General features: G+C 44.6%; 1 protein-coding gene across 2 annotated transcripts in view; it reads left to right on the top strand.

Moving 5' to 3' along the window:
• LOC119163966 (uncharacterized) overlaps window positions 1–24,127 on the top strand; it is a 37,983-nt gene extending 13,856 nt beyond the window's left edge. For both annotated transcript variants that reach the window (XM_037416055.2, XM_075870800.1), the window contains exon 3: window positions 20,074–24,127. In XM_037416055.2, coding sequence (XP_037271952.2) covers window positions 20,135–23,863 — 3,729 coding nt within the window. In that variant the 5' untranslated portion in view covers window positions 20,074–20,134 and the 3' untranslated portion in view covers window positions 23,864–24,127. The remainder of the gene's footprint in view (window positions 1–20,073) is intronic.
• The last annotated feature ends 506 nt before the right edge of the window (window positions 24,128–24,633 follow it).

Below are 24,633 nucleotides of genomic sequence, written 5' to 3'. Positions count from 1 at the left end.
AGCGTGCTGACCCTGCAATGTCCGAGGAAAAGAAGGTGCGGCATTTAATGCGTGGGGTAAAAGAGCAGCTCTTCGCCGGACTCGTGCGCAATCCACCGACGACTGTGGCAGAGTTCATAAATGAGGCAACCACAATGGAGCGTACTCTCCAGTATAGGTCGTAATAGTATGAACGCCACGACGTGACCCCTGCTGCATGCTTTATCGGGGCTGACAGCGAGAGGTATGCCCTCGCTGAATTCATAAGAAGCGTCGTGCGGGACGAGCTGCGCCAACTCCAAGCAGCGGGACCCCAACCACCCGTAAGTGCTCTCGCAGACTTAATCCGAAATGAGATCCGACAGGTGGTCACCCCACTCGCCCAACAAGGCCTGAGGCCCCTGTGCTCACTTATGCGGCGGCTCTGCGATCTCCTGCACCACATGGCCCTGATCCCACCATGGGGAAAATGGATCAGGCTAGCCATCGATTCCAGGGCACCTCTTCGACTCCGCCACCCGCCTCAAGGTTTACAGGTGCACCAACTTATCGTCCGTCTGGATCGCGGCAGAACGCCACAAAGGCCAGCGTGTGGCGTACGTCCGATAACCGTCCACTCTGCTACCACTGTGGCGAAGCGGGTCACGTCTACCGTAACTGCCAGTACCGCCAACTTGGTCTCCGTGGCTTTCACCCTGATGCTCGGTGCCCGCGTTACGGTGAGCGTCCCCGCGACATTGAAGCCTACCTTACGGGCCAGCAAGCTCCTCACTTTGGTCAGCGCACACAATCGCGATCACCATCACCTCGCCGCCTTACGTCACCTAGCATTCCCTCGTCATCTTATGCTCCTTTCAGAGGCCGGTCACGGAGTCCCCACAGGGGAAACGACAAACCGCGGCTCCTGGGGGTGAAGCCGCGTTTCAACGAACTGTCAAAGAGCCTCCCTCGACGCAAAGACCTGACGAAGACTGTTCTGATTTTTCAGTCGTTTCCGAAAGTCATAAGACTGTTTCCGCCGACATCACCGTACACGTTGATAATCACATCGTCACTGCCCTCGTCGACACCGGCGCCGATTATTCGGTTATGAGCAGCGCCCTAGCATCCCACTTGAGGAAGGTAACTACCCCTTGGCAAGGACCGCCGTTGTGCACGGCAGGGGGCCACCTCGTCACGCCAACTGGAATGTGCACAGCTCGTGTTCGAGTCCGTGCTTCGACGTTCACAGGGTTTTACCTCGTATTACCTTTGTGCTCCCGTCCACTCATTCTGGGGCTGGACTTTCTTCGCGAACATGGCGCAATTATTGACCTGCGAGACTTGCAGGTGTCGTTCGAGGACCCGTTTCATCCTGAACCGGAAAACGCCCGCTCATCGAAGGCTGCCCTACGTGTATCCTCCGAATCTGTTACTCTGCCTCCCCGCAGCAGCCTTTTTATCAACGTTGAATGTGACCAAGACGTCCCCAATGCTGTAATTGCAGAAGAAAATTTGTCCCTACTTTTTGCACAAGAAATCTGCGTTGCCCGAGGTATTGTTCAGCCCAGTAGAAAGCAGGCTTGCCTATTAGTCACGAATTTCAGCGAGGAGTATCGCCATCTTACCAAACACAATGCGATCGCATACCTTGAGGATATTGCCGACGTCCCTGGTCCCTCAACATTATCTGCTCTTTCGTCGTGCGACGATTCCGCCATGACATTTGCAAGCACTCTCGACGTAAACCAGGGTGTACCGTCTGCACAACGGGAACGTCTTTTGAAGCTACTCGGCTCATTTCGAGACTGCTTCGCTACGACTTCGAAAGTTAACCAAACACCGCTTGCCAAGCATCGTATCATCACCGAGCCTACCGAGAGACCCATTCGACAGCATGCCTACAGAGTCTCGCAAAAAGAACAAGACGTTATACGCCAACAGGTCCAGCAGATGCTCAAGGACGATGTCATCCAGCCATCGACCAGTTTCTGGGGTCTCCTGTTGTGTTAGTAAAGAAAAAAGATGGTACTCTGCGATTTTGCGTCGACTACCGAAAGTTGAATAAGATCACGAAGAAAGACGTGTATCCTTTACCACGAATAGACGACTCGCTGGACCGCATTCGCAATGCTCGTTACTTTTCTTCCATGGATCTACGCAGCGGCTATTGGCAAATATCTGTTGATGAGCGCGACCGCGAAAAGACCGCCTTCATTACTTCTGGCGGACTCTATGAGTTCAAGGTCCTTCCCTTCAGCTTATGCTCGGCACCAGCTACTTTTCAAATAATGATGGACGCGGTTCTTTCTGGGCTAAAATGGCAATCGTGTCTTGTCTACCTTGACAATGTGGTCGTCTTCTCGGACACCTTTGAGCAGCACGTCCAGCGCTTACAGGCAGTTCTTCAGGCGATTCGAACAGCTGGACTTTCTCTCAAACCTGAGAAATGCCACTTTGATTTCGAGGAACTGAAATTTCTTGGTCATGTCGTCAGCCATGCCGGTATACACCCAGACCCTGAAAAAACGAAAGCTGTTGCCGCATTTCCTGTCCCAACGAACAAGCGCGACCTTCGCCGATTTCTGGGACTCTGCGCATATTACAGATGCTTCGTCAAAGGCTTTTCTAAAATCGCTGAACCGCTAAATGAACTTACGAAAGACGGCGTACCGTTTGTTTGGGGTCATGATCAGCATCACGCCTTTGACACGCTATGAAACCATCTCCAAGCCCCACCTGTACTCGGTCACTTTGACGATAACGCTGCCACAGAGCTACACACGGATGCCAGCAACGTCGGTCTTGGAGCTGTACTGGTCCAATGGCAAAATGGCGTAGAGCGCGTGATTGCCTATGCAAGTCGAACACTATCATCTGCAGAGAAAAACTACTCTGCAACAGAAAAAGAATGCTTAGCCGTTGTTTGGAGTATAAGAAAGTTTCACCCTTATTTATACGGTCGACCATTCAGGGTAGTTAGCGACCACCATTCTTTATGCTGACTCTCCAACCTCAAAGACCCTTCCGGTCGTCTAGCACGCTGGAGCCTTCGGCTGCAAGAATTTGACGTTACAGTCATTCACAAGTCGGGACGCAAACACACTGATGCTGACTGTCTCTCACATGCACCAATTGGAAGTACGAACGCGGACGTTGAAGAGGACGATACATTCCTTTCCTTTGTGTCAGCAACCGACTTGGCTCAACAACAACGCGACTACATGGAGCTAAGCCCGTTGATTGACTACCTCGAAGGCCGAAAACACAGCCTTCCTCGGAACTTCGCACGTTCGCTGGCCTCGTTCTGCATCAGGGATGGAGTCCTCTATAAGAAAAATTTCGACCATACCCAGGCTACTTACCTACTGGTTGCGCCGACCTCGCTTCGGGACGATATTTTACATGCTTGTCACGACGAACCATCATCCGGACACCTTGGCTACACGCGCACATTAGAAAGAATTCGCCGCTCATACTCATAAAAGGGCTTTTGCGTCCTGGTCTGAGGGCAAGCAAGACGTCGTTTCGTCGCTGTCTGTTATTACGTTCGCGGCAATATGGACGTCCGTTTGATATTGTGACAGACCACCATGCGCTTTGCTGGTTATCTTCACTAAAGGATCCTAATGGTCGGCTCGCTCAATGAGCATTGCGGTTACAGGAGTTTGATATCCGTGTTATCTACCGTTCTGGCCGGAAACATTCTAACACCGATGCCCTGTCACGTTCGCCATTGGTTTTCAGAACCTGCTTGCCTATCCCCGCCAGTGCTGCATTGGCCACCAGCATTTCAGACATGCCTTCCGAGCAACGCAAAGACGCTTGGATTTCTTTTCTTTTGGACTTTCTCCCAAACCGGACGCCTGCTCCAGAATCCAGGACGCTTCACCGTCAAGCACAACGCTTCGTTATTCGGAATAGCCTGCTTTACCGCCGAAACTACAGCTTGATCGGTCTTAAATGGTTGCTCGTCATTCCCCGACCTCTGGGCTCTGACATATGCGCCACGTTCCACGATGATCCGCAATGTGGCCACGCTGGTGTGTTAAAAACATACACTCGCTTGCAGCTGCGGCACTACTGGCGCGGTATGTACTGTTTCGTTCGCCGTTACGTAAGGTCTTGCCTTACGTGCCAGCGAAGCAAAATGCCCGCTCAACATGCCACAGGTCCCTTGCAGCCGTTGCCTCCAACACGAGCTTTCGATCGTATCGGAATCGACCTTTACGGTCCACTTCCCTATACTTCGGGTAGCAACCGCTGGGTCATTGTCGCTAATGGCCACTTAACACGTTATGCTGAAACAGCTGCGTTACCTTCTTCTACCGCAAAAGACGCATGTTTTATACTGCGAAACCTGGTTTTAAGGCATGGAGCACCTCGGGAGTTGATAAGCGACCGCGGCCGCGTTTTTCTCTCCGATGCCATCAAAGCGTTGTTGAGTGAGTGTCGCATCCTACACCGCACCACCACAGCCTATCACCCGCAAACTAATGGGATGACAGAGCGTTTTAATCATACACTTGGAGATATGCTGGCCATGTACGCTTCATCCGACCAGTCAAATTGGGATAGCATACTGCTTTTTGTGACATATGCCTACAACACTGAAACGCAAAGCACCACTGGATTTTCGCCTGTCTTTCTTCTTTATGGACGCGAGCCATCATCAACAATGGATGCCATTCTTCCTTATCGACCCCTTCAGAGTTGACAACTGTTTCTCGAGCAGCAGCACACGCTGAAGAGTGTCGTAAGCTTGCTCGTGCGTTTACGTCATACGACCAGACGCGCCAAAAACATCACCACGACGCGTCAACCACGCCTATGAGCTTTGCTCCAAACTCACTGGTGTGGCTATGGATTTCTTCTACTCCTCCAGGACTCTCCCACAAGCTTTCGTCCAGATACCATGGTCCCTATCGAGTTGTACGCCAAACATCCCCTGTCAACTGCTTTGTCGAGCGGCTGGACGCATTTCTGGACAAGCACCGTGGGGGACAAGAAATCGTACACATCTCTCGACTCAAGCCATACAATGACCCTTCTGTGTACACTTGTCCTTAAGTCGCCAGGACGGCTCCCTCATCTCCCGGGTGTGATTGTAATGAGGGCAGTGGACATGGAGCTTGAGTAGAGAAAGAAGAAGAGGACGTGCTGTGATCGCAGGCTTGCATTCAGTTAGCCCTTGCGCTAAATAAAGCTCTCGTTTGCCGAGTCAACTCTTGCTTGTTCAACAACCCGTTTCTGTACAACTAGAAGTTATACTGATAAATGCAACATTTGTAGCGTCGCTAACGTGTTGCTAATAACACAACTTGGCCAGTAAGCAAATGTTTCAACAGCGGGCCGTGTGACCACTGTTTTCAATAAGGCATTCTGCTCCCTAACAGCCTGCGGAAAGAACGAAAATCTAAAATGTTTATTAGTAATTGCTTCAAACCTGCTCAAACATAGCTTTGGGAGGCATAGAACAGTGAACTATAATCAGGTTACCATCCATTAAGCCTATACGAAAACAAAACCAAGTTGTACACTGTAATCTAGTACGCGGCTTGTATGCTTACTGTCTGCTAGCATATTGACATTACAGTGTATACTGGCATTGTCAGTACTATATACTGTATGTATATCTGATTTTGCTGTGTAGCTGGCTAGCAGACTGTTTTGGTTGAATGTATATGAAATTAGTTCAGTATCATGCATGATTATCAATAGATGCTTCAAAAACCTGAATGTCGCTTCCATCACTGTGAGGGTATACTGTTGTTACAACAGCTCTATAGGTTTCTTTCTTGCATTACCACATTTTTAATATGTACTGCTGCTCTGTTGTGCAAGCACTTCGAGCGCAAACATAGTGGCTCTTTATATATAAGCTACTATGAGATCTTGTGATAGTGGAGCAGCCTTGATGAAGACCATCTGTCAATGAAGCCAAGAAAAGTGTAGAAGACGTTACTTGGTACCAATGCAGTACTAAAGCAGTCTTGTAATTACAAAACCAAGTCAAAATACTTCAAGGAATGTCGCCTATAATTTTCTTGACTTCAATGTCTGGTGTTTTTCAATAACATCGTGGCTAGCAAGAAAAAACGAGCCGTTAAATGTTCTCTTTGATAGTGAAGAAGCACATCTGAGACCCGCATGACATTTACATAATTAGCCAGTGTGCATTATTGTCTTATATATTTCTTGATGAAGGTCAGACACTGGCTGAAGCCTCAGAAATAAAAAAAACATCATTTTTCATATGTTCGATCAGTACAGCCACAGCCATGTCTGTGTATAGAGCACGCAAACAGCCGGTTTTTGCTCTTGGGGGCGAAACCTTAGGGAAGTATCAGGCTCTGACATGGTCAGCCTGACAACTAGGCGGTTCGTGCTCCTCATACACCACGTTAGAGCCCGAAACTGCCTCAAGATTCAGCCTGCGGAGCAAAAACCGACTGCTCGAGCGCTCTACACAGACGTGGCCGTTGCTGTACATTCCAGTTTATATATCAATATATATGATACGTATTGAAAAAAAGTTATAGAAAAAAAAGGATAATGTCATCAATATATCAATTAATTTCAGCTATAGGTATCAAAATTAGAATCTTAATAGCACACATAAAAACATGAGATATAGACATTTATGGGCTCGTAGAACATTTTGGGTAAGACGAAAAAACACACAGGACAATCGGTAACCTGTGTCTGTTGGTACTGTCTGCTATCTTTTTGCTAGTTATATATTTAATACTGCAATTTTAATCAATCAGCGAAGCTTTCTGGTCAAATATTTCTGTCAAAGCACTGTTATAGCTGTTTAACCAAAAAAAAATTTTTATTAATGTGCAGTATAAGCTGCAAGACATGCAACAGTTATGGCTACCCTAAAATCATAAATGTGGTCTTGGACTTTTCTGACATTAGCTCTAATAGAAACATGGGATGGCAACTGATTACAGTCCTTTATGCTTGGTATGAAAAATTTAGTATAGCGTGTTCAGTGATGCATAACCTGTTTTGCTTGGTTAGGATTGTCCTTTTGTAGAATGTCGTCTGCTTGGTTGATGGAAAAAGTCACGGAGAGAAGTGTGATGAGGAAGTTTTTGGGAAAAGGCTAAAAATGATCTGATAAGTGAGATGCTATAAAACTGGGGTGTGTGGTGGAATGTACTGCACACATTAGTGCACACAGTGTGTGAGAAACCACTTCCCTTCATATTTCCTTAATTGTTAGCCGTGCGTAATTTATTTAGAGGGAAACATAGATTTCAACTGGCATTCATGGGGAACAAAGCTCAAGTGCTGATACCAGGCTTGTGCATACAGTGAAATTAAGAATCAAGTACAAATAAAATAGTGATGACACCAAATATCATGTGAAATGAAATAATGTATGAATAGTTTTTAGTAGTGAGGCAACCATTTTCAAAGCAGCCCTAGGCTGGTAAGTTGACAATTTTTAAAACAGTCCAAGAATTCTATGCTGTTTTATTTGAAGCACAAATGTGTACTCAACTTGATATACTCTGTAATTTTTACCATTCGAACTTCTTTATAAATAAATGCAGTCAACATGAATTAAAAGTGGCCCCTTCAGATTTTAAACATGCTTCACCTCATTACACTCTCACATTGTGGCAAAGCTGCCTTTCAAACATCACTATGTTCTCAAATGTGTTGACTCACACTGGTTCCAACATGGAGATAATAGATGTGGCAGATGTGGGGGCTCAATCAATGCTGATTTGGACTTGAAACTGGAGAAGGAAATAAAAAAAATTGAAGAGCGAAAATTGTTAGCATCGAAAATTTCAAATGTTCTTGTATATTAACATCTAAGAGGCAGATTTGGAACTCCTAACTCGGAGGGAGCGCACCCCTGTCGGCCACATCAGTTGGGCTTCCACAAAGAGGTGGAGAGGCTGAGGAAAATGGCATCCTTGTTTTTCACGTGTAAAGTGTTGTCGGCAACACTTTGGTTGTACCAAATCATGTGCAGAAATATAGTTCAGCCTCTGCATTTACTTATTTTTCATCAAACAAATTTGAAATATCACACTGTAAGTGCCTCGTCGACCTAGCAGAAAGAAACACTTTGATGTGGCTATATCTCATCAGAATATGCTTAGGTATCCGAAATATATTCTATTCGATTTGCGTATGCACTTCAGTATTAGACTTTGCTTCTTGCTATTTCTACAGCTCGAAAGATTTCTAATGAAAATTTGCATGCATGAATTCAGAGGGGTACGATATAGACGTATCACTGACTCAATCAGTGCCATTTTTCTTGATGTGGTATGTTTCCAAGGCAAGCTGTTGTTCATTATTGCTGCTGCCGGCCAGAATCAACGTCTCACAAAATCGCAAAGCACAGTTGTTGCAGGAGTTCATCTGAACAAGGACCTCTGTTGGATTCTGCTAGTGACTGTCCTGTATGTTGAATAATTATCGTCCATTACTATCATTTGTTTCTGTCAGAGCAAGTAGCTGGAAAAAACTTTTCAAAACTTTGTAGTTTTTGCAATAGTGTACAGTGAGAAACTGTATCAAATGCTTTTTTAATATCTGAAAATATTCCTATAACAAATTTATTTTGAAGGGTGGAACTCATTGATCTACCTGGGACAAAGCCACGCTGCGCCGGGCATCAGAGATGGTGCTTGTAAGCCCACTGAAGCAGTGAGGTGACACCTGGCACTCCTCCTTTGAGTTACGGAACCATGCAGGAGGGTGCACAGTTCCCCGGTGTGTGGTGATATAGGGTCGTATCGCGGTTGGTGTTGACTGTGTCGCTCCCTGTTGCTTCACTGCTATGACAGGACACTGCTATGAGCGGGGCGAGACAGCCTGTTATAGGACTGTACCCCTGCATTTTAGGCCCTTTATCCACAGTTGCTTCTTCGTGTTCAGGATCGGTAAACGATGGATACTGTGGTGACGATTGAAGTCCCTTTCTTGATACTGCTTGATTCCTTCAAGTTGCTGATTGTCTGCTCTGCGAGCATTGGCTTCAGCATGTGTGGAGAAATCGGAGCTGTGGTGAAATCTTGATGGCTAAAAAGTAGCTCTTCTGGGCTATAGCATTTTTCTAGAAGTATTGCGTGGTACGCCAGAAGAGCCTTATAGGTCAGCCACTAAGAGATATGTGGAACATTTTGTGAAGAAGAGATTTGTGCAAGTCGCTGTGGACCGGAAGTGCTGTTGGCATTAACAGTTCGCTGCCTTGTTGTTGATGCAGTTGGGACACTTTTCTATATGTCCTTTGTAATCCTAGGCCACCAGTACATCTGTCGAGCAAGTAGCGAGCACTTGACTTTTCTGTCATGTCTCTCGTTTCAACGTGTTCAGTGCTGCCTTCCATAAACATTGAGGAATGACAAGCCAGTTGTGCGTTTTATAGGGTGCCGTCTTGTACTGTGAGCTCATGCTTGGTCTGCCAGTACTGAAGGCACTCTTTCAGAGTCTTGCTTGTATGTCTTGGTCACCCGTTTGTCGTGAAGACTTCTATATCTTTACATGTTGGATCACACTTCTGCACCTTGGCAACTTTCTCAAGGCTTGCCACCTCTGACAACAAAAGGCCAACTTAGACACTTGCGTAGATGGATACTTTGCCTGAGTTATCTTCAGAGTGTTGTGTTGTGAGTGGATCAGTCTTGCGTTGCGAGCATCGGCTGTGATGAGCTGCTTGCCAGGTATGAACGTGGTCTCGTAGTCATACCGGATTGTGCGTAGACAAAGATGCTGATGTCTAAATGTTTGGCTGTCTATGTGTTTAGTGGTAAGAATGGCCGCCAACAGCTTGTGATCAGTTTCTGTCTTGAAATGAGCCCTATAAGATAAGATAGTCCCTGAATTTCTCAAATGCCCATGTTATTTCGAGGGCTTCTTTCTCTGTTTGAGAGCAGCCTGCTTCAGCTGAAATGAACGTTTTGGGGGCAAAGGCGTTACCGGCAGTATCAGACAAACAGATAGACAAATAGCTGAAATGAACGTTTTGGGGGCAAAGGCGTTATTGGCAGTATCAGACAAACAGATAGACAAATAGACAGACGGACACATGGATAGACGAAAGCACCGACGAATGGATGGATGCATGGACGAACGCACGGGCAGACAGGCAGACATACAAGCAGAGGAACGGACGGACAGGCAGATGAACGTACGCTTCGCTCCACTAATCACGATTCACTCTGTGGATATGCTGTAATTTTTTTAAGCGTACGCTACTGGCCACCGATTACTGTGCGAGCCTTCTTGGAACAGAACTGCTCCAAGACTATAGCTTGAGGCGTCTGATGAGATGATAAGTCATTGCCTAAGGTCATAAAGAGCTAGTATTGAATGTGAAGTTCGTCATTTTTTTATTTTTTGGAAAGCTTGCTGATGTCCAAGATTCCAGACAAAATGGTTAAATTTGTGCAAATCTGGCTCAGCGGGTGCACGATGTCGCCAAAATTCAGATTGAGTCGAGGTATGAAGTTTGTCATCCAAAAGGAGGGCTCTATTTTTGTCACCTTGGTTGGTGGCTTCATATTATTATGGCTTCAGTCATACCCTCATCTTGATACAGGCCGTTCTGATTGATGCGTCACCCAGAAACTTTACGCTTTTTCGGTAGAATGAACACTTCTTTGTTCAGGGACACACCTGCCTTGAGTAACCACTTGGGTACATGGGCAAGACTCTCGCACGTCATCTATGTGGCGCACTACTCCTTTCAAGCCCTCGAGTACGTGACTCATCATCCTTTGGTGATGCTCCGGAGCTGATGACATTTCAAAGGGCGTCCTGGTAAAGTTATCAAAGGGCTTCCTGGTAAACTTATATCTCCCGAGAAAAGCGACGAAAGGGTCACATCAGATGACTTTGGATCCACTTTGATTTGGTAAAATCCAAAGTACGCATCGAGTTAGGGAAAATACTTCGCTCCTTCCATAAGTCCCAAGGCGTGTTCAACGCTTTGAATGGGGTGATATTCTCTGAAAACCCCTTTGATAAGTAACGTGTACCAAAAGGACTTGTTTTTGGGCTAGCTGGTGCATACTTGGTGCAGAAGACTGAAGTGCAAAAAACATGACGTGAAGCAGGAAGAGCAAGAGAGAAGACAGAACAGCGCCATGGCGCTGTTCTGTCTTCTCTCCTGCTCTTCCTGCTTCACGTCATGTTTTTTGCCCCTCAGTCTTCTGCACCTAGTAACGTGTAATCCGCCGAAGTTTGACGTCGCCATTAACTTTGGGTATTATGACTATTGTTGCGCAACAAGGAGACTGAGCTTGAACTTCTATTATCACTCCTGGACACTACAGCTTTTTCAGCTCAGCTTCTACAGCGACGTACAGCGGGATGAAAATGTACTTCAGACAGGTTATGGCAAAAGGTACAGTGTGGCTTCAGTGTGATGGTGAAACAAGGCCAGGGAAGAGTGCAAATATTTTTCTTTAGTAGGGTGTCAGAGTTCTATAAGGTTGATAACTGGGCTAGTTGGTAATTGATAATATTACCGTAAGGTTAAGTAGCGCACACACCATGCTCGCTACATTTGCAACTAAATTTATTTAAAAAAAAAAGATTCACATATATGCACCCACGCAGACACCCAGTGACACAGATGAAAAATAAAGGCACTAAAAGCTTATCCAATATTAACTTTTTCAGCACTTAACGATAAAATAATCGCAGCATGTGTGGAAATGAGCTTAACACTACATGCATTTTTACCCATGAAACACAATATGCGCACACTCAAGCGATAAATGAAGCATGTAAGCCTATGCACTTTAAAGAAATAAAAAAAAACATTAACCAATACTGAAAGCTTATCGAATATTAACATTTTGAGCACTTAATGATGAAATAATCGCAGCACGTGTGGAAATGAGCTTAACACTACATGCGTTTTTACCCATGAAACATAATATACGCACACTCAAGCAATAAATGAAGCATGTGTGGCCTATGCACTTTAAAGAAATAAAAAAACATTAACCAACACTGAAAGCTTATCGAATATTAACTTTTTGAGCACTTAACGATAAAATAATCGCAGCACGTGTGGAAATGAGCTTAACACTACATGCGTTTTTACCCATGAAACATAATATACGCACACTCAAGCAATAAATGAAGCATGTGTGGCCTATGCACTTTAAAGAAATAAAAAAACATTAACCAACACTGAAAGCTTATCGAATATTAACTTTTTGAGCACTTAACGATAAAATAATCGCAGCATGTGTGGAAATGAGCTTAACACTACATGCGTTTTTACCCATGAAACACAATATGCGCACACTCAAGTGATAAATGAAGCATGTGTGACCTATGCACTTTAAAGAAATAAAAAAACATTAACCAACTAACCAGATTTGCACTTTAAAGGAATAAAAAAAAAACTAACCAACTAACCAGGGAAATAGATGACGCATTTCACATTAACAAAAGAAAAGACTACTGCGTTAGCCGATCATCGGTTTCATTGAGTCATCAGGAAGCCACCTTTCTAGAAGGACTTCAATCAAAAGTACCTATGATTACATTTGTAACACTGGTTCCTGTTGTTCGTGTTCAGCACATGCGGGTTGTACTTGAATGACTTGCACCTTACCCCGAACTGTATCTTTTAAGGTTTTATTTCTTTAAAGTGTATGGGCCACACATGCTTTGTTTTATCGCCAGAGTTTGCGCATATTGTTCGTGGGTAAAAACGCATGTATTGTTAAGCTCATTTCTACATGTGCTGCGATTAGTTTGTTGTTCAGTGCTCAAAAAGGTAATATTGGATAAGTTGTCAGTGCCTGTTATTTCTCATCTGTGTCACTGGGCGTCAACGTTGGTGCATATATATCAAGCTTTTTTCTGAAATAAATTTAGTTGCAAGTGTGGCGAGTGCCGTCTCCTTCTTATCCCTCTTGTTCATGTTAAAAACTATGCTACTTAATTTTACGGTCAAATTTCAGAGTTTTGTTTAACCCCTTTTTATATGTTGAGCTTTTCTAAGAGGCCTAAGCCCAGAAGTGGCTAGCTGAGGTTTCGGGCAATGTAGGAACTCTCCGAGGTGGTTGCTTCCTTGTTGACCACAGTTGCTTAGATCATGCCTAGCATGTCTAACTCGTCGTTAGAAGCCCATTTCGCACAGTGGCACTGATGAGGTGAAGTTGGGATATGTATCCTCCGGCAGAGGTAATACATCCACGCCTGTGTCAAATCAGAACTGCACTTCCTGTTTGTTGACGCACAACTGCGTTCTCCACGAGGTCTTTCTACTACTTCTGATTGCTCCCAGGAAGCTTTCACTTAGTGGATACGTGCTTGATTAGACATGAAGCACGTGTGAATACCGGCATACAATTGTGAAATGTTCCTTTTTTGCGACACTTCTTGCAGTGCAGTTTTGACACAGGATGTTCTTTTCTAGAATGCATTTCTTGTTTATCACACCAGCCGTACGAACGCCGAGCCTGCGATTGCTCAACTGGTTTGCGCTTACTGTCAACGGGTTGTATTTATGATTGACTAGCTGTATGTAGACGATCAATGGCAGCTGTTGCTTCTGGTATGTAGGCAACATGAATATGGGATGGCTGCTTGAGGATTTCTTCAAGCTTCTTGGCGAAAAGTACAGGTGTCAACACCACTGTGAGCTCCTGTTCAAACTGGAGTTTTGTTGATAACGTTTGGTCACGCACGCCGACGACAATCCTGTTACGGATGGACTCGTCCTTTAAGTCGCCATAGTGGCATCGCTCGGCTAAAATGTGCAGAGCTGTAAGGAAGTCAGTTATTGGTTCATCTATGTCTTGGTTGCGGTAATTGAAGAGCGCTATTTTATAAATGATGTTCTTTTTGGCGACGAAGTGACTGTCGAAGGCTTCGTTGACTTCAGCATATTTCTTCGCATTGAGGGTGTGTCACACAAAGTGCCGTAAGGTGGTCTTTGTCACCCATGATGCAAACCAGTCAGTTAATTCGATAAGTGTCTGGTTGGTGATAAAGAGTACTGGCGATTTGGAGTCACTGCTACATTCACTTCCAGGCACTCCATTGCTCGTCGTTGAAGCTGAAGGCTTGAGGGGATTGAAGTTGGGTGCACTGATCTCCTTGAGCTCCGCTTTCAGTAATGGCTGGAGTTGTTAATGACCACCAATCACTTGGCGACGTGAATTATCGCTACTCAAACTTCGGATACGATGTTCTATAGTGATGCACTGTAGAGTTGTATAATAAAGCTGGTTTACTTAAAGCTCTAACGCTACATAACTGCACAATGTTCTATATACATTGTACCGCAATGCGAGTCAAGTAAATCACACAATTTCTGGATACTTGAAACCCCTAAAGCCCATATCGCCCAAGAACCAAGCTCGTTGGTGTCACTCTTTGCTCATGCAATCCGGCGCATATCAACCGCAGAGCATCTTCAAGTCCATCCGCTGGTTGTGTCGGGTGTCAGATGGTGCCTGTAAGCACACCGAAGCAGCCAGGTGAAACCCAATACTACAGTTGTGTGCTTGAGCCGCTTTCACCTACGCTAGAACTTATTCTTCAATTGTAGCCTTGAAATGGTCTGTTCTAGCCGTGAAGTCCACTTTTCGTAACATCGGCTCGAGCATGCCACCCCTGTTCACAAATTTTTTCATAAAGTCCCGCTCACATATACACAGAAGTGTAATTCACGATGCTTTGTTCAGTTGTGAAGTCCTTAAAACCACTATGGGGACCTTCATGTTCTAATAAACAGCACAGGGACAAGCAGTGCGACATCTACACCCTCAGTTTATATTTCCAAATGTCCGTGACCTGTTTGCCAAAGCCATCTATCTCAAGCTGTTTATGCTTAACAGAGCATATGCAGATTTTTTTTCTACTGGCTGGCAAGGGGAAATAAAGTGTCTACGATATCAAACAAGCTGTAATGTTTTCTACATGAGTGTTAATGTACCTTTTAAGAGAGAAGCTCTCAAAGCTTAAGGTAAAATGTTAGGTCTCGGCAAAAAAAAATACTTCTTGCCGTTGCCTATCAGCTACGCCTATTCACGTAGACACATTGTACAGCCACCGTGACAAATTTGCTTGCCGCGCGAGCATAGTACGAGCGAAGAAAAAGCCGCGCCTCTACCGAGGGTGCTGCAGCTACGTTAGTTCTGGCACTGGAATTTTGGCATTCTTGCATGGTCTGTGATAGGCTGCTTTGTTAGCACCAAGAATCGGCCAGGAAGGCAGGCCATTCAAGTGGAGACACGGGTATGTTAGAGAAAAAAATTGCCGAAAAAATTGATCTTTCAAGTATTCTTTTTCGAAATTCGGACATCCAAAAGAATCTATTGCTGTAATATTAATGCGTTCCTATTTGTATTTATTTTGTTATTATGTTCTAAAGAAATTTTCATGATCACTCTCGCTCGGAAACGCCCCCCTAAAGCAGGCAAATTCAATGCAGTCGTCTGCAGTAACTGTTAGCCGGAGCGCGGGCATTTTGAAATCATTCAAAAGCTAAATTCTTTTGCATTCCGGTTTTAGTGAGAAAACAACTAAGTCTGGCGACTGTGGAGCGACACGCCACCGAAAAAGACGGAATACTCGCATGGCATTGGTGCGTTTGTACCACGTGGGGCAAATCCTACTCTCCGGTTGGACGACCGAAAATTTCGTCTCCCGACTGTGCCCGACAATGCACGACTCCATGTCACAAATTATTCAGATGCGACGATGGCTAGTGGACGACGCAAATTCGCGACAGCTCATGCCTACGGCAAAAAACGCAAGCGTCTGTCTCGGATACTTGAAGTAGCGTCGAGTGAATCGACGGCGACGAGCTCCGCGACATGCGCCAGCGGGTGTATGATATCCACCGAAGCTGCAGCCGCGCAAGCGATACCTGTGGCAGACGACACAAGGACAATGCGCGTCGATACGCATTTTGTGACAAAAGCTCAGAAGCTGAAAAAGCAGCCATTGAGCATCGCGCGGAAGAGCAACGACAGAAGCTGTCTTCGTTATCAACTACCCGTCGAAAGCGGTCGCTTATCGGAGATTCCCCGGAAGCGGCGGGGTTCGGCACCGAGTTCACACTGCTTAGCCTACCGTTGCTGAACGTACTGGTTCCGTGCGCGAAATGCGAATTCTGGTCTGGCCCATTGAACGCTTCACAGGGCGAGTCAGTACAAAGTGGCAGTTAGAATAGTGGTGAATTGTGCTGTCTGCGGAGATGTCAGCACCGGGTGAAGCTCGGCGAGAGCAGGGGGGAATGCGACCTGCACCCTTTTTCGAAGTAAATGTGCTTGTGGCTCGTGCAGTTATGAGCACGGGCAATGAGCAGACCGTGCTAAAAGACATTTTTTTTTGGCCCTGAATGTGTCTCATCGTGGAATGCACAACAAAACGTACCAAGACTACGTGAAAACCAATATGAACCCTGCCGCGATGAACGCATCCGCGGGTATTATGAGTGAGTGCGCGACAGCTGTGAAGGCCATCTATTATGAACTGAATTTCAAGAACCCCGGCAATATATCAGTTTCCTTCGGCGGGACTTGGCTCATTTGTGGCCACTTCTCACACATTTGTGTAGGAACTGTAATAGAACTGTTTTCGGGCTATGTGCTGGACTTCAAAGTTCTCTCGAACTTCTGTTTGGGTGGCGAGGTTGACTCCAAGGACGATGATCCTCGATACAGTGAGTGGCGAGCTCGTCGTAAGTGCCAAAAATACTGTTTGTGCAAGCCTGGCCAGATGGAGGTGGAGGCTGCCAAAATTATGTTTCGCCAGTCCCTCGAAAAGCATCGATTCCGCTACACAACGATGTTGTGCGATGGCGATAGCCGCGCTTTCAACAGCCTTCAGGAGGAGCAAGTGTATGGCTTCGTGGCCATCGAAAAGGAGGATTGCGTAAATCATATACATAAAAAGATGGGTGCTGCACTAAGACACCTCCTCAAGAAGAGCAAAGGGAAAGGTTGGCCAAGCCTCGATGGCAAAGAAAAGCTCACTGCTGAGCTTGTAACGAAGCTTACAAATTATTATGGTTAGGCACTCAAGGCACACCAGGGAAACATAGATGAGATGGAGAATGCTGTCCTTGCCACTTACTATCATGTGACTTCTACTGATGCAAAGCCACGACATTCACGGTGCCCGAAGGGAGAAGACTCGTGGTGTGCACACAACAAGGCAGTGGCAAGGCAGCAGGCTCCTCCTGGCAAGGCACCAGATCAGAAGACTTCAAGAATGCCATAAAGAAGAGGTGTGTGAAAGAGAGTGATAGTGATTATGTGCCTGGTGGCTTCTAGAGCAAAAAGGACTCCCATCTGTTGCTTTTTTGGCAAGAATTAAACCTATATCAAGTCTTCAAACTTCTCTTTGCGTTTTCTCAAAACCAGTTTTTTGCCTATGTGCTATACTGTTGCCCACAGTATCTTGTGATCTAGTGATCAGATTTTAATTATTTTTGTTGCAATTGACAGCTTACGAGTTCCTATACACAATAAGACTACTAAAATTTATATTTAGTCAAGGCAAAATTTTTTATGTGCTGATAAATCTCATGAAAATTCTCATGTTCCCAATCATTACATTACATATGGCAATAACTTTTATAAAAGTACAGCTAAAATTACAGTGATAGTATATTTGTGATCCTTGATTTTCTAGATTATGTCCATACGAAGTGCTTTAGGATATTCAATGATTAAATTCCAGAATAAATAGGCAATACAACTATTCATTATTTATTCAATATCTCTAAAACTACTTGAAATAAAAAAAATGGATTGCATATATCTTCATTGCATGTTAAAAGATACATTGGCTGAAAATTTCATTTGAATATGATAATAAACAAAAAAAATTTTTAGAACACCCGAGTCTCCCTTTATGTACCAGCTTCGCTCTTTCTTGAAGGAACAATAAAGAGAGAAAATGACGTAAGGTGGATAAACTCCATTCTATTATTAGCAGAGAACATCAAAGTTGAAGTTTCATTTTTAAATGTCCCAGCTAAACATCTGTGCGTGATGTAACGAATTTCAAAATGTATTTTTTGTATTTTTGCAACATCGGCTCAATGAAATTTTCAGAAATTTCGTATGCCAGGTTTATAGGGCACTGACAGATTACAATGAGCTTACAATGAGTAGAAGCTACGCAATACCCAGTTGGTGCCTTCAAAATTTACTACATTATGGGGTGTGGTGTGCGAATCCCACGGCAGCATCTCCGCCCGCATTTTCTTCTCGGTAAGAGTGGTGCTTTCAGGATTGTGAAATGGTACTTTACCAACGCATCAGAAAATCTTTTCGCTCTTTAGTGTGTGTTTAAGCTATTCATAGCATGTGTAAGCTTCTCACTTTTTCGTTTATGCCTTTTCATGTAAGAGTACAGTGTGTGTTGCCCAATTTCTGCACACGGCATCGAATTTCAGGGATGCTTGCCTAATAAATTTTCTCCTCCCTGAAGTATGGAGTACGTAAGAAACAGGCATTCTTATTGCTAGCATAGAGTTAGGAACATCCTACCTCTGGAATGCAGTCGTGCACGAAATGTTGTGTTGGTTCCCTGAAAGTGTTAGTTGATGTCTTACAAATATGACCTTGCACTACATATTTATTTTCTGCATGTTATAAATATAATTTTAATAAGTGCAAGGTAAGTGTTTATTCTTATTAGTAAGTGTGTGTCTTTTTCTTCATCTTTTTTTTTTGTTGTTGTCTGGTTATTGTTTAACTATTTCCAGTACGGTGGTCACCCCAGGTAACTAGCTTTTCCTCTTGAAACGCGTGGGCCCCACATGTCCAATCTTGAATGGCGCATATCTTAAAGCATTTGGCAATCTGACAGAGATGGCGCTACTTTATTTTGGGTTAAATGTGACCTGTTACATTTGATTTCTTCTGACTGCCATTAGTCACAAGGCAAACTAGACAATGGACTCAAGACATTTATCTAGATGTATAAGTATGCGCTGTTTCTACTATGTTCATGGTGCAGGAAAGCATGTTGTATGCTAAGGACTTGAGAAATCAAGAGCTGTAGTGACCAGTAGACCCTTAGTAAGCTACAAAAGCCACAAAAGGTCGAAATCGGGAAGCACAGCAATAGAAACAGATACAGACAGCACAGATGGGGCACTAACAACAGACGTTTATTTTGAAAAATACTTTTCTTCCAAGTTTGTTCAACACATGCTTAGATAACAAGCCAGAAAAAAAAAAAAAACAAGCAAGCTAATCTAAACACATCACCTCTTGGGAGTAAGGTTTTTTTCCGAAACAAACGTCAGTTGTTAGTGCCAAGTCTTTGCTGTCTGTCTCTGTTTTTACAGCTCTGCTTTTGCAATTTCGACATTTTGTGGCTTTTTTTAGTTTACTAAGTATGTACCAACTTGATAAACAAGCAAATCTTCAGTAGACCCTTACTGCATGGTGGTCACCTGATATCTTTTAACAAAAATTGCCTTTTTTTCAATAAAACTCTGTTTCCTGGAGTTCTGTGCATGAAAGAGTTAAGCCATACTAATTTTCTGGTGTTAAGAATATCTGGGTTTAGTAAATCCTCTTGTTTTTATCAAGGTAACTATGCATTTTATATATTTTGGTGTACATTCCAGCATTTGTTAATTTCTCAAGAAAGAAACACCCACTTTGATTGCATTTTATGTGTGATTTTTGCTCATGTACTTGCTCTGCTTGGTGCCTGGACACTTGTCCATCTCGTCATGAAATAGTGATAAAAGTAATGCCTAACGACTTTTAGACAAGGTCTGCATCTATAAGAATTTACTAGTGCATTTATTTGGGGAAATCACTAGTCATGCTTTTATCACTAGTCATGCTTTTTTTTGTGTGTGTGGTCAAAAGCTTAACCACTGAAGGTATGTTAAAAGAGCCATAAAATTTGCTATAGTGAGGAATTAAGAGGCTAAGATAGGTTTCGTAGCATAGACATTCTTTCATGAATGCAATTTTTCAGCCTTGTTTAATGTCACTTGGTAGGTTTTTCTTTCATTGCGGTTTATAGTCCTAAGCACCATATGCTTTTTTTTATGCTGCATGCTGTTTGGTGTGCCCGCTCGCAACATTTTGCATTTGACTCTGAAAGTATAAAATATCTTTGCAGGCATGACCTGACCATCGTAACAGAACCTGAGATCCAAGTGCCTCTTGAACATTGGGGTACAATGTCAAGAAGAGCCGCTACATCTGAGCCGAAGGATGCAACACCCATAACACATGCGGCGACTCATCAGAGCACACATTCACCCTTGGGAAAGGGTAGTGATGAAAGTGCTTCACTGTTGTCTACATTGGGCCCTATCTTACCGAAGGGAACGGTTCTGACCCCTATTAGGTCTGTGCCAGACAAAAGCACTGCTTTAACTCCCAATAGAGAGAATGTACCGGGAACGTTACCGCCAAAGAGCTCTGCCCAGGTGGTGCCTGTTAAGCTGTGGCGTAATCCCTATGCAGCTTCTAGTGATTTGGCCACAGCACCGGTGGTTCATCAATTGGACAAGCCCAAGCCATTGCCAGAAAGCCCGTTTGGTCAGAAGGAAGCCATCTCAAAAAGGCTGCCCCCACAGCCAGCCAATAACGATGAAGCCGTCAAGAACGCCGACACTGTTCTTGTTGTCAAAATGATTCAGAACGGCAAGACGGTGATAACAGCTCAACATTCGAATCTCACCGCCAAGGAGTTGAGCTGTAGCATTGTGTCCAAGCAACATTCGCCCTCTAATGCAAACAAGCTCTCGAACACTACAACGGGAAGCACAGTCAAGTTGGTTCAAATCGCAGCTACTACAACGACGAGTAATCTTGCGAGGGTCAGTGACAGTGCTCCGAAGCTCATTGTTGCGGCGTCTACACAAGCAAAGACAGCTCCTTCCAGGACATCTGTAACTTCATCTGTTTTGTCCAAAACAGAGAATCAGCAGAACATCCAAACGGCCAGTTCAACAGCGAGACCCTTGAATTCTATTCTGGGCAAGCGACCTCCAGCAGTCATTCACATAGCACCGGCTGGAGGCGTCCCTGCAAGCAAGAGGATACTCGTGTTACCAGGTCGCAAGACGACAGTGCCCACGAAAGTGAATAGCAATCATGCTTCACTCTCTGCGCAAAGCAAGCCACGAGGTGTGACAAGGTCCTCGAATGACCCCGAAGAAGGTGCCACCCCAAGCAAGTCACCAGATGCGCCAATGTCCTCAAGTAATAAACAGGACAGAGTTGGTGAAATGACACATAAGGTTTCAGAAACAATTACCAATGCCGAGCATGATTTTGAACAGCAAAAAGAAGATTTTTGTGGCATTAAGATATCTAGTGTCATCAGCTTGGCTGGACAAGAAAACTTGGCCTTTCCTGCTCGAGTAGCACCACCAGAGAGTGAAAGAGGTGTATCCACTGATTCAAGCTATGCGCAAAGTAGTGGCAGTAGCTCCGCCGATTCAAAAGAAGATGAGGAAGAAACTGACTCGGACATTGAGGCACCTCACCTAAACAAGGCAGATATGGATGTTATTGAGCTATGTTCGTTTCAAGCAAAGAAAGGAAATTCGGTAATTGGATCACAAATTGTATTCAAACCAGCGCCTGTGGCAGGGAATGCAAGGCAAGCCCTCAGCCCAAGTTCTAAGATGGACAGGTTACGAGAGGTCATCAGGTTGCTTGAAGAAGATACCCTTCAGGATTGTGACATGTTTACTGACAGAGAAAAAGAGCTTCTTATGTCTCTGTTACATCGTGTAAGGGGTAGAGTTCCACAAAAAAGCAAGAAGAACCCGAAACCATGCTCAAGTGGAACAAGTGCAGTGAGCACCACGCCATCTCAAGGCACTTCACTAAAAAGCAAGGTCACTATAAAAACAGAGCCTGCAGATACAGCTGACACTCTAGCTACTGAACCAGGCAGAGAGAAATCTGGACAAGGTACGAGTGGTCTGAACTCGGCAGATGCCAGCAAGTCTCAAGGCAGTTCAATAACAACAGACCCCGAAGTCAGAATAAAAAGGGAGCCTGGTGTTTCAACTGACACCCCGGCACTACAAGTGTACCAAAGAGACCTTGAACAAGGTTGCAGTGGTTCTGGTGCAGTAGCTGCTTACAAATCTCCACATAATCCCAGTATAGCTTGCACGAAAACAAAACCTAAATCTCCACTCCACTCGGTGCCCAGCGCTAAAAAAGATGACACAGTGTCGCGAGAGAGCAGTACTTCTCATAAACCTCTGCGTCGTATTGTCATCACTTCCGATGAGGTGCCAGTGATCAGTTCTGATGAAGTGAAGAATGGACTTGAGGCATTCCTCATTAGGAACAACATATCAAACAACTTTTCGAAAGATGAAGTCATTAAGCTACACTGGGATGGTAAAGATGTGAAGACGTTTCACTTTCGAGACATAGACAGTGAGGAGGTGCAGCCACCACCCATTGTGGCTCCCAAAGTGGTCAGGCCGGCCATTCTCAGAAGTTGCAAGGCACCGGCATCTGCAAGCGATGTTGGTGCAGAACCACTTGTGACTTCTGCAGCGCAGACCAGGAAGCAGGGGGTCTGTGAACCAGTGACTGCCAAAGCTGAAAATGTCGTGGAAGAGTCGACGGTTCCCATGGATGGGACAGATGTGCGAGCCGGCTTCAAGGCTGTTCGGGTCAAATGCCGCACAGAGAGCGGACAGCTGGTGGATTGTCTCGCCCTAAAGTCACTAAAACCCATTCGCGTTATCGGCAGTACTGCAGGTCCTGAAAAGCCAATCGGATTCTTGCCTCGTGTGATTCGGTACATAAATGAAAGTGGGCAAGTTGTTGAGAAGCTTGTAAACCCACAGCAACAGATTGTTCCGGTTGTGCCTTCCCTACCAGGTTCGAGTAAGACTACAACTGCAAGTTTGCCCAGCAAGAGTGTGCTGAAATCCTCTTACTCAAAGCCGGCCGGGCTCACTAAACCATCTGCTGGTGCGACTTCAGCAGTTCCTGCACAAGTGGCGAAGGTTCTTGTCCCAGATGTGATAAGCAGCAGTACCATGGCGAATCTACTCGCCAAGCAGCCAGAGGTCATAGCTTCCCCATCAACGCCAACAGTGTGTCCTCCTGGTGGCAGTAGACCTGTTGCACCTCCAAATGTTGTGATTGTCAAGGTTCCAGTTGCTCTCGGGCTCCAGAGCGCAAAGTCTTTGTTGCCAGCACGTGTTGCAGTTTCGAAACCAACACCTCCAACAGCATCAAAGCCTGAGTCCTCTGCTAAAAATGATAAGGAGAAGATGTTTGAGCCAGAATGCCTGCTTGAGGTGTCCAGCAATAGATTAGATGTTCAGTCATGGAATAAGAAAAGGCTGGACGACAACAGTTCATCTGATTCATCCAGCACAAGCAGCTCAGATGCTAGCGACTATGTTCCACCAGTTGTAAAGCGTAAAGAGAACCCGAAACCAACAGCACCAAAACGCTCGCCCCAGAAAAGATCTACGGTCATGCGAGAATACAGAACGCGCAAGCGAAGGCTACGCAGGAGGCCACAAACTGTTGAAACGCCATCTTCAAGTAACAAGTGCAAAGCAAGTAAGAAAAAAAATGGTGTAAACATGGCCATGAGATCATCAAACTGCATCGACAGACCATGTGTTGTGAGCATGTATCACCTGAACGACAGCCTTTTTTTCAACGGCTCTGTAAACCTGGCTTCTGTGAAGAGTGAAGACCTGTTTGTGTTGGCATCCAGTCCGGTGGTAAGGTTGTCACCGGGAAAGGTAGTTTCAGTGGTTGAACTGAAGCCACAAACTTCGGACTTACCAAAGCAAGCTGTTGAAGTTTCTGGTGTAGCAGATACCGACAATGTGGAGCATTTGCTCAGGGAACAGCAAAATGAACTGGTACAATTGCGCAGGAAATACAAGAAGCAAAGCTCCTAAGTTAACCCATTCATACGTGCTTAACACGGTATAATGTGGTTGGTGTACAATACAATGTAAATTCATTGGACTTTTCTCGATATTTATAAACGAGCAATACGAAAGCTTGGTGTCATAAGCCAATGACTCAGTTGATGGTTATGTCGGAAAGTATTTCTTTACATGTGTACAATATTCACAGTGTTACAACATGAACTGCTGTGTGCAGTGTTCATGCGTATTCATAATAACATCATTTGTTTAATAAAGCATTCATTTATCTTACGTGATCTTCAACTGCTTTTGACACTTTGTGAAAGTACTCTCGGGGTGTATCTCATCGACTTTCTTACCATAATAAACTTGGATAAATATGGTGCTTCCACATCTGCTAGCTGTTTAGAGAGCTTTAATGGCAATTGTTGCGTATTCGATCGGATGAATACACGAAAAGGACAGAGTGAACAGAAAAATCTTTTCATTCTGTCTTTTTCCTGTGTTCATCTAATGAAATGCTTAAGAATTCCCATCGAAGTTATGCACCAACTCTCGCCCAACAAAAAAGTTATAAAATATTTGAAGAGCATTGGCTATGATCCCTTGAAGATTTATTTGTTGAAGTTAAAACTTTGAATGCTTCATCAAACATGGAAATCGACCACTGTCACCTACATGAGGCACACGGAGAACATCATGTGGTGATGCCACCATTTGCTGTCATCATGTAACAGGCCGGTTAAATTCACCATGTCACTATGACATCACTTGATGACATCATTTCATGGTCAACT

The sequence above is a fragment of the Rhipicephalus microplus genome, chromosome 8 (assembly GCF_043290135.1).
Source record: "Rhipicephalus microplus isolate Deutch F79 chromosome 8, USDA_Rmic, whole genome shotgun sequence".
NCBI lineage: Eukaryota > Metazoa > Arthropoda > Arachnida > Ixodida > Ixodidae > Rhipicephalus > Rhipicephalus microplus.
This window is presented reverse-complemented; position numbering and strand designations above follow the sequence as displayed.